The sequence below is a fragment of the Panthera pardus genome, unplaced genomic scaffold, assembly GCF_024362965.1.
Source record: "Panthera pardus isolate Hobbes unplaced genomic scaffold, ASM2436296v1 HiC_scaffold_17, whole genome shotgun sequence".
In the NCBI taxonomy this organism is placed as follows: domain Eukaryota; kingdom Metazoa; phylum Chordata; class Mammalia; order Carnivora; family Felidae; genus Panthera; species Panthera pardus.
In genome coordinates, this window is record NW_026526732.1 from 10,448,107 (window position 1) to 10,459,122 (window position 11,016).

Genomic DNA, 11,016 nt, shown 5'->3' on the forward strand with positions numbered 1-11,016 from the left:
AAACTGAAAAACAAAAATTAAAAAAGAAAAGAGTATAAAAAAACATGGGATAAGAGACAAGAGAAATACTTGAAGAAACAATGGATGGAAAAAAATCTCTAAAACTGATGAAAGATATCAACCTACAGATCCAAGAAGTCTTAGCAAAGCCTGACCCTAAACAGAAAGAAAACTACACTTGAGCATGTCGTAGTTCAGCTGCTGAAAAAAAAGAAAAAACAAAATACAAAATCAGATGGGAAAAAACTCAGCCATTACATACCACAGGGGAATATGCTAAAAATAAAGGCTAACTTCACATCAGAAACAAAACAGGCCAGAAGACAATGGGCCAATGTCTTCAAAGTTCTGATTTAAAAAACTGTCAAACTTGGGGTGCCTGGTTGGCTCAGTCAGTTGGGTGTCTAACTTCGGCTCAGGTCATGATCTCACAGTTCAAGCCCTGCATCAGGCTCTGTGCTGACAGCTCAGAGCTTGAAGCCTGCTTCGGATTCTGTGTTTCCCTCTCTCTCTGCCCCTCCCCCACTCACATTCTGTGACTCTCCCTCTCAAAGCTAAATAAACACTAAAAAAAAAAAAAATTTTTTTAACTGTCAAACTAGAATTCTATATCCAGTGAAAATATCTTCTCTCCCTTAAAAATGAAGGCAAAAGAAACATTTTCAGAAAAAGCAAAATCTAAGAACTTGTCACCAGCAGACCTACATCAAGAAATACGAAAAGAAATACTTTAGGCCAAAGAGAAATGATAAAGATGGAAAAAATAAACAGTACTAGAAATGGTAAATATGTAAAGATAAATATAAAACTCCACTTAAAATTATCTCCATTTGATATATGTATAAATGTATATGTTATTTTAGATTTTATAAGTGTGTATATGTTTTACTTTAAAGTATCTTTGTTTCACATATGTATGTATGTATGTATGTATGCATGTATGTTTATGTTTCTTTCACATACAATTGACAGCTTTAAAGTAGCAACATTACTGGCTTTATAGCACACACAGATATATACCATATGACAATAAGATCTATAAAGTGTAAGACAAGTAAGTACAATTATAATGTATTAGGCTTCTTACATTAGTTGTGAAGTACAGTATTACTATTTGGAGGTAGACTCTAATAGGGTAAAGACGCATAGCTGAGCTCTTAAGCTACTAAAAAAATACAAAGAAATACAGCCTAAATTTGTTACAGGAAATAAAATGGAATACCAGAAATATGCAGTTTACTTATATGAAGGCTAGAAGGAAGAAAAAAGAAACAAGACATATTATATAAGCACAAACAAATACCAAGATCATAAAGTTAAACACAACAATATTGGGACAAATAGCAAAATTTGAATATGGACTGTTGCAGCCACATTAAATTGACTGAAATTGATACCATTATAGTTGACTCTTTTTTTTTTTTTAATTTAAAAAAAAAAAATTTTTTTTTAACGTTTATTTATTTTTGAGACAGAGAGAGACAGAGCATGAACGGGGGAGGGTCAGAGAGAGGGAGACACAGAATCTGAAACAGGCTCCAGGCTCTGAGCTGTCAGCACAGAGCCCGACGCGGGGCTCGAACTCACAGACCACGAGATCATGACCTGAGCCAAAGTCGGCCGCTTAACCGACTGAGCCACCCAGGCACCCCTATAGTTGACTCTTAAACAAAATGGGGGTTAGGGGTGCCAACCCCACTTCACCCCATACAGTTGAAAATGGGTGTATAACTTTCAACTCCCTCAAAACTTAACTACTAATTGCCTACTATTGACCAGCAGCCTTACAGGTAACCAGTCAACTAACACATATTTTGTATGTTATATGCATTATGTACTGTATTCTTACAATAAAGTAAGCTAGAGAAAAGAAAATGTTATTAAGAAAACCATAAGGAAGAGCAAATACATTTACAGGACTATACTGTGAAAAAAATTCATATATGAGTAGACCGCACAGCTCAAACCTGTGTTGTTCAAGGGTCAATTGTACCATGTTAAGTTAAGAAAAGATCTTTTGCTCAAGAATTAAATGCTGAGAGGGGCGCCTGGGTGGCTCAGTCGGTTAAGCATCCGACTTCAGCTCAGGTTACGATCTCACAGTCCGTGAGTTCAAGCCCTGCATTGGGCTCTGTGCTAACAGCTCAGAGCCTGGAGCCTGCTTCGGATTCTGTGTCTCCTTCTCTCTCTGCCCCTCCCCTGCTCATGCTCTGTCTCTTTCTGTCTCAAAAATAAATAAATAAAAGTATTAAAAAAAAAGAATTAAATGCTGAACGGCTGACTCTTGATTTCAGCTCAAGTCATGATCCCAGAGTCGTGGTATTGAGCCCCATGTCTGGCTCTGCACTGAGTGTAGAGATTCTCTCCCTCTATGTCTCTGTCTCTCTCTCTCTCTCCCTCTCTGACACACATACACACAAAAGAATTAAATACCGAACAATTTGGGTATCAAAGGGCATGATGTCTGCAACTTACTGTTTAATTGGGGAGAAGGAGGGGAAAGGGCAGAGATGGAAGGGTTTTTTTACATGTACAAAAGATCTCTTTACTTTTTTATAGACATAGGAATTTTTTATTTCTATTTTTTATACAGAAAAATGAGCCAAACTAAATAATCTATTATTTGCGAATGTATACATTTAAAAACCTTGAGGAAAAAGAGGCAAGGTATTAATAATGACTAAGCTCAGGTGGTGATGACCTCAGGGAGGTGAGCAGGGAGATGGAACAGAGCTAAAACCCAGAGGGTATGAACAGATTCAAAAGCCCTGGTATCGATGTGGTTCTTGAGTTGAGTGGTGGTATTTTATTTCAACACTTGCACATATGTTACATATGATCTTCTGCATGGATATAATATTATCTAAAGGGGAGAACTGAGCAGATAGAAGATCATCCAGTTTGTAAAAAACCAGTTTGATTTGGGACCAACATTTATATTTAGTAAAGCACTAAACAAAAGCATTAAGATGGACCCCAACACTTACCTGAACTAACTTTTTATCAGACCCAAATTCCCAGATGTAACTAAATAGAAATACCTATTGGCTACCACTGCCTTCCCTTTCCCACCAACCTCAGCTACAAAAAAAATGAATGCACTTCCTTGAAACACTTAATTTAAATTCTTTTGCTGAGACATAGTGACTCTGCCGTGAATAAATTATGTGCAACATTGCACTGCAAGAGAAAAATCTCCAGGTTATGTAGATATGGCCCATTAAGTAATTGACCATCATTACCTTATTAGGGGAACCTACAGGCGTCCTTTCTGCATAACTGGGTATCACTTCCTACTAGCTGAGAGTCAACAGTCTCCTTAAGAGTTTTATTAAATAAATTCAAGTATCAAAAGTCAAGAACCCATAAAATGTAAAATTATTCTAGGTACTAGTGGTAATTGGGTAACGGTGATATACATATATGTGTGTATGTATGTGTGTATGTGTGTGTGTATGTATGTATGTATATGTGTGTGTATATATACATATATATGTATATATACATATATATATACGTATACATATATATATATATATATATATATATATATATATATATATATGAGTGCTTTATTTGCTCAAAGCATTTACTTAAAAAATAAAGAAAAACTACAGAGAGGCCTTAGTTAGCCAAGGGAACATCTCGACTCTGTCACTAGTTTTCTAAATAGCTAAGAAACCTTTTATTTCCTCTGCTTCAATTAGTGTATTTGAAAAGGGCTGAGACCCAATTCTAAATTCAGAAGAATTACACCTAATAATCAAAGTTTCTAAGGCAACTGTGCTCTGTAAGGCAAGAGAAATTTTAGTGTTTACAACTTTACAAGATGAAAAACTGAAGCGTGAGGGAGTTATTTTTCAGAGTGTTTCAGTATTACCATTATTCCATAAACAACAAATATTTACTGAGAGCCTCCTATGTACCAGGTACTATTTTAGGTACCAGAGATAAAACACAACAATGAACAAGCTAACGCATTCCCTATCCTCATGGAACTTACACGCGTTGACCTTGCACACCAATGAATGGATCGGTGCCCTCGTGCCAAGAGGTCATTAATAAGGTTTTGATGCCACCTGAAATTCCTGTGAATCCCAAACTCTTGTGGATCTTGTGGGCTATAAAGTATCCTCGACAGCACCTACTTGGTTAATAGGGAATGGTCAGGGTAGCACCCTGATGGTCATCTCCTACTGTCTACTCTTAAGCCCATGGTGTTCTACGAGGCATGGCATGGCCAGCATCCAGCCAGAAAATAGGACACATTCCGTCTGTTTTCTGAGATGGTGGAAAACTTGATGCAATTCTCAACAGGGAAGTTGAGAAAATAGAGGGTCCTTATATGTTGTAATGGCAGTATCTTCTACTAAATAATAAAGGATTTCCAATCTATAAGGGAGAAATGAAAGGAGATAGCACTTTTGTTTATGGGGGACAGTCCTGTGTTCCATCTCCAAAGCAAACATCACCCCAGTTCTACAGACTACCAATCATTCCTCAATTATTTCAGAGGGGATTAGCCAGAGAAGGAAGGAGGAGAAGGAGGGCAAAGAAACAAAGGGAAGGAGGGGAGGAGAAAAGGAAGGAGAGAAGGAAATCAGAAGGGAGAAGACAACTGGTAGCTTTCAAAAAACAACTCATCAGTGGACTTCCAGTGATGACAAATTTAAGAATGCTTCCACATTCCCAAGTGTTTCAGCCCCAGAAACATCTCCAGACTGTCTGTGACCACAGCACAGAACTGGGAGACTGTCAAGTCCAAGAGCTGAGCAGGCCTCCCCTCACCTCATCTGGCTGCCTGGTTCATCTGCTTCTTTCTGTCCCTGTGATCAGTGACTAGGAGATGTCAATCGTTCAGGACCAAAGACATTTTCCAAACTTCAACTGGAAACAAAAGCAGCCTGTATGGATGTGTGTGTCAGAGAAGAAGAGACAAAGAAATGGGCAAGGTTCACTGATCTTTGCAAATCGCAATTCTGGGGATGGGGGTATGAGAATGAGGATGTTGCTGTGAGTCTTAGACGAACCAGCCCCTCAATAACTGCAAGGAGCAGTGACAAGTCTGGACAGCGCTGCAACCAGCCTCCTCCCTCCCCTCTTGAATACAACTGCAAAATGCCGTCGCTCTCTAACAGTGCCTACGCTGAACACAGGATGCCCCAAAATGCAGAGACTGACCCTCCTTGAAAATGAGTAGAGTTGCATCAGGTTGCTTCTAGTAGCTTTCTTTACTGTCTTCATGTTTCTAATGAAATCCAGTCCCTGCTTCTTGGAGGCTTCCTCTGTGCTCCTGCTCTGGTCTGGACCAGGGCAGTCCCCAGACATCTCTGCAAGACTCCCACTCTGAAGAGGCAAGAGTGAAGCCACTCCCCTGAGTCATACAAAGGTCTTGATTTATTGCAAACCACACGAGTCTGCATTTTTTTCAGCCCAATATGCTATCACTATGATCCTTGCTTATTAACCCATCTATTCCCTCCTTCAAAGGCTCTCAGAAAAGGGAGTCCTTGGGAAGCTACTTCTAAGGTCTGCTCTAATAACAGGTACCATTCACTGAGTACTTACTATGTATGAGACACTGTATTAAGTATACTTTTTTACTTAATCTTCACAACACTTTAAGGTAGAGAGTATTAATCCCATTTAACAGATTGGGAAACTGACGCTTAGAAAAGCCCAATTATTTTCTCAGGGTCATACTCCTGGTTACAATCTTGGGATCTGTCTTCCGAAGTCCCAAGTCTTCAAGCACTATTCTATACTCGGAGAAAGTGCAGAACAGTGGGTCAGAAAAGGTTTGCAGTCAGAAACTCTTGCCTCCAGTTAGTGTATGACCCGGGGTGGTTATTTCACCTCTCAATGCCTCCGTCACTTCCCCTTCAATGTGGGAATAATCATTTGTACCCTGCCTTTTTCCCAGTGTCAGAGGCAGCATCAACACCTGTTGCTATGTTCCCATAAGTCCCTTTCTCTCAGAAGAACTTCCTTGTCATCTGTTCAAGGTTGGGAATGAGAAGCAGGGTAGGGAACAGTTGCAGGAAAAAGAGGTCTGAAGCTAGGTCACGTGTCTTCAAATTTGTCCTTGCCCTTTGTAACTGCATGGGGAGACATGGACTCTAATGTTTGAACACGAATTCTACTCATGTTAAAGTTATCTAGACATGAAATTAAGCCAAATAGGCAAACACGTAGTATATATTCAATAAATAGCTAAAAGAAGGGCAGAAGGCAGGCAGGCAGTGGGCAGACGAAATTGGCATTTTCTTTTGATCTCTTTTAGGCTGTTGGCGTTTCATACCCTGTGCATGGAACTAATTGCTTCTCCGAGTCCATCAAATTAATTTGGCCAAAGTTATTTAATTTCACTTTGTCATTAGCAATGATAAAGAACTTAAAAGCAACACAGTGACAAATATTCTTAGCCAGACCATAATATTCTATGGTTTGAACAGCCCTATGATTTTCCCAACTGAGGCATCATCCTAGGATTGGCCTATTTTCTTGAAATTTCAAATTGCCTAATTGAAGTAACACTCATGAAGACCAAAACACACAGAGCTTATCTAAAAATGAAGCTACCAGTAGGAGCTAATGAAATCCCAGCACACATGTTTATTCCTACAGCCTCTGGTTAACACAATGCTGACAGCAGAGAAACATCCCTGACAACCTACTAGTGAGGACTTTGGGGAGCTCTTGGAAGAAACACACGCAGGGCTCGAGAAGCGATGGTTTGCTTAAAAGCAATGTTTGAACGAAGAAAATAAAAGACAGCAAGTATAACCAGAGGGGATCTCTAACCATTCAGTGTGGCTTTGGGTGTAGACAGAAAATGAAACATTCATCATCCTGCATGAAACACACCTGTGGCTGAGTTCACAAAATCAACCCATTTTCCCCACCCTTAAAACTGCTAAAAAAAAAAAAAAATGCCAATAGTTCAAAACTTTCACCTTACGAACATCATGAATACTCCAGAAGACCATCTGAAATGACAGCCACCATTAGAAGGATGGCATTTGTGTTCAACCACATGGCATCATCATTTCAGTGCCTGAATCTATTATGACTCAGACCCAGGTCTGTCAGGACCAGCGGCTCTCTGGAAAGGGACAAGGGGAACAACAGAGGAGAAACAGAGCATTTCTCCTGCCATTCCCAAAACCTTTTCACACCTTCCCCTTCCCACCCCAAGGCCCCCAAGAGGTTCCACCCTCCTTGCAAAACTGCCCAAAAGTTAAACTTCTAGGAGAGAAATGGAGGGGCTGTGTGTGAGGACTGGGGGATGTGAGTGGCTTACCTGGGAGATCTCTGTCCTCACCTGTTCTAACTCAATCCTGCTATAACTGTTCACCACGGCACAATGTTGAGGCACAAAACGTTTCCCTCAGAGTCAGAGGGCTTTACATGAAAAGCATCACACTGTCAAGAGATCATTCATTTCTGATTGACATAGCATTTGGAACACCAAACACTGGGTACAAAACCAGAGGCCTACGAATACTCATCAGAGACAAAAAGTAAATAAACACAAAGGTTTAATTAACCCTATGCAACAGAAGAAGATGGAGACTGAACGGGTACCATGCCCCGTAATAAGCAGGATACTGGAAGCACAAAGGACTCCCAATAACTGTATTGCTTTTTTTTTTTAAATTGGGGATGGGGGTGTAGCTATAACTTTTATTGAGCAAAGGATACCATTAAGAATTACATAAGAAGCTGCATTGCAAATGTTGGACCCAATAAGGGCAATTGAAATTGATTCTGGAATGTGGTTAAAGTACTTTATCTAATCTATTAATAAATAAGAAAATCTTTCATTAGTTGGCAGGAGGACAGTTGCCACTGGCCAACTTGATTTTCCTGAAAACGGGGAAGACTTGCATGCACTTTTTTTCAGATAAAAGCCCTAAAGTCCCAAAGTACTGTTTCTGGAATCAGAAGTTACCATGCAGTGTCATACTTCTCCTGGACAGGCTGAAAGTCTCCTTTCACCTGTTCCCCAACGTCAGGAAGGGAGAATAAAGGGTTTGCTTGCAACATGTTTTTAATGGAAAAACTTTTTTTGAAGCAAAGAGTTTGGAAACCTCATGGTAAATCAGAAATTGTTGATCCAGGGTGACCATCTAAGGAGAATGAAAAAATGAAATTACCCTTCCAGGCCTTCGCTCTGAAACCTGAAAAAAGCCAAGATTCTGAATAGTGAAGATTTAGTAAATGAGCTGAACAAGACGCCCTATAGCTTGCGAGCAGGAAAGGAAGTCAATTCTATTTATCGCCGCCTGAGAAATCAGCCTCATCCTCCCCTCCCACAGAAAGCTACAGCTGGGCTGGCTCGCCGGTCTCCAAACTCAGTAGAGACAGAAGCAAGAATCAGTCACCTGCGCGGTGCCACCCGACCCGCGCCAGCGGCAAGGCCGGCACACCTTCCAAGTGTCCCCTCTCCCCTCTCCACTCCCAGAGCCCGCCCCAGGGCTGCACTGTCTCCGGGGATCAAAGGGCCACAGACCTTTGAGAAAAAAAGAGGGAGAAGCGGGTTTGCATTATATAACAACGTACAGCAAATAAGGCTTCTGGAAAACGAAAGTAGCGAGGGGAGGGACAGGGGTCGGGGAGAGGCGAGGGGGAGCCGGGCGTCGCGGAGCTTTCGCCGCCACTTACTCGAAGGCGAAGAAGAGTCCGCTAGTGACCAGGATGAGGATGAGAGTCAGGTAGAAGACGCCCGTCTGCCGGGCCATCATGATCCTGCCGTTGCAGAAGAACTTGTTTCTTCCCGGGAAAACCTCCCATTTCCTCCGCGCCGCGATTTTCTTCTTCTTGTGGGGCGACTCCATGGGGGAGGAGCTGTGGGTGCTGATCTGACTGTACTCGCAGTCTTTCATGGGCCCGCCGCCGCCGGGAGGCATCCACGAGGGCAGCCGGCTGGGGGCGCACGCCCCCAGAAGCCCCCCGGCCGCGCGGGCCCCGCCGAGCCACGACCGCCGCCGGCCGCCCGGCCGCCCCCCGAGCCGCGGCGCCGCGGCCGCTACGCCGGCTCCCGGCTCGGCGACAACTTTGCCGAGGACACCCAGGTTAACCCTTGCGGGAGCCCAGCTGTCATAGCCGGGTCCCCCTCCGGGAGGGACGGTGCTGGCCCGCAGCCCGCGGCGGCGGTCCTCAGTCGCTTCCAGCCCGCGTGCGGGGGCTCCGGGGCCCCGCGGGGCGCGGGGGGCCGCCCGGCCGGCCCCCGGCTCGCTGCGCGCCCGCCCCCTCGCACAGCCGCTCGCTCGGCCCCGCCGCCGCCGCCGCCGCCGGCCCGCCGGCCGCGCCTCGGCTCCGGCCCGCCGACCCCCGAGCGCTGCGCCCCGAGGGGACACGAGGCGGCGGCCCCGGCTTCCTCGGGAGCCACTTCGGCGCCTCGGCCAGGTTTATTCTAATCCTTCCTCCCGGCGGCGGATCCTCCCCAGGAGAGAGCGGTGGAGACTGGGAGGCAGCTCGCGGCCCCGGCAACCCCTCCCAGGGGTGGGGAAACCGAGCACGTTATTCTGTCAGGAGCGGGCTCGGCGACAGCCCGGGCGCTGCTCGCGCTGCGACCCCGCGCCGGCGCGCCTGGCAGCCGAGCCCAGACCGCGGCCCCCGCGCGGGGCTGCCGGGGCCGCCCGGGCCGAGGGTCGCGGCGGCGGCTCGTGGGCTGCACGGCCGGCGGCTCCCTCGCTCCCTCCTGCCCCATAGGGGCCGGGCCGGGCTCAGGGAGGGCCGCCGGGGGTGGCGGAGCGCGTCTCAGGGCCGCGGGGCGAGCGCCACAGACACTTGTTTGCAAGGCTCAGCCCCGGCGCGCGCGCGGCGCTCGCAGCGGGTCCGCCTCCTCCCGGCCGGGTGGGCGGCGGCCCTCGCCTCGCCAGCCGGGCTCCTCCTCCGGCTCCTCCTTCTCGCCCGCGAAGCCCCGCACGGACTCCGCGGACCCCCAGCCCCGGTCCCCTCGGACGGGCCCCGGGCGACCCCGGGGAAGACGCTGGGCTCCCTCCGGCGTCGCTCGCGGACGGCTCGGGGGTCTGTGCCCGCGGCCGTGCACTCGCCCGCAGACTGGCTCCTCCGGGTTTATTCCCGGCCGCAGCTGCCGCCTCCACACACATATATTCACACGGCTACACGCAAATCCATTCTCGCGACTCCAGGGGACCTGGGGAACCCCTGCGGAGAGGTGACCCTCCCCGGCCTCCCCCGGCGGGGCGCGCGGTGGACTTGTCGGGTGCAGCTCCACTGCTGCCCGGGAGTTGGCGGGGGTGCCCTGCGACTGAATGGGGAGGGACGGTACGAGGAAGGCCTGACTCCGGGATGGGGGCTGCGGGCGGGAGGTCTCGGGGCCCGGCCGGCTTCCAGGTTTCCCGCGGGGAGAGCGGAGCGGTCTGGGTCCCCACCCGCCCCGGCCCCTGCCTTCCTCCCGAGGACAAGCCCGTGGCGGTCAGGCTCTGCGGGGGTGGCTGCCTCCCCAACCCTTTCTCACTTCTCCGACACGGGCGCTCGAGATTTACTCGCTTTATTTCTCCCCTTTCCCCTGCGAGCTCCCACGGCCGCAGAGGGACCCGCCGTTCTTCGGCCCGCGACTCCCCTGCCCGCTGCGCCCCACAGCCCCAGTCGCCCGGCCCGTGAGCTCGAGCCCTCCCTGGCTTTGCCGCGGGGTCGCAGCCCTCGCGTGCCGGGCACAACCAGTGGGCAGCGGAAAGCGCAGGCAGCCGGGCGGGGACGCTCGGTTTTCCGAGCCCCACTTTCCTTTCACCGCCCACTGGGATGTGTAGTTCTTCCTCTCGCCGACTGGCTCCGAGAGGAATTACGACTTGGGGACCAAAAAACTACAAATCCCTGCATCCCCCGCGACGAGAGCGGGAGAGGCGCGGTGCTGGGCGTTCTGGTGCTCGGAGACTGGAGATGGGAACTAACAAAGAGAATGGTGGGGCGCCTCTGTACCTTCTCTGTGCTGGACACTTTACACGTTACACATGTTCTTTATCTAATCTTCTCTGGAACCCTGCG

General features: G+C 47.4%; 1 protein-coding gene across 2 annotated transcripts in view; it reads right to left on the reverse strand.

Annotated features, from left to right (window-relative positions):
• Positions 1-9,849, reverse strand: part of ZDHHC14 (zinc finger DHHC-type palmitoyltransferase 14) — a 292,138-nt gene extending 282,289 nt beyond the window's left edge. The window contains exon 1 of one of the 2 annotated variants that reach the window (XM_053904321.1): positions 8,668-9,849. In XM_053904321.1, coding sequence (XP_053760296.1) covers positions 8,668-8,912 — 245 coding nt within the window. In that variant the 5' untranslated portion in view covers positions 8,913-9,849. The remainder of the gene's footprint in view (positions 1-8,667) is intronic. The other variant, XM_053904320.1, reaches the window with a different exon arrangement.
• Between the last annotated feature and the right edge of the window lie 1,167 nt (positions 9,850-11,016).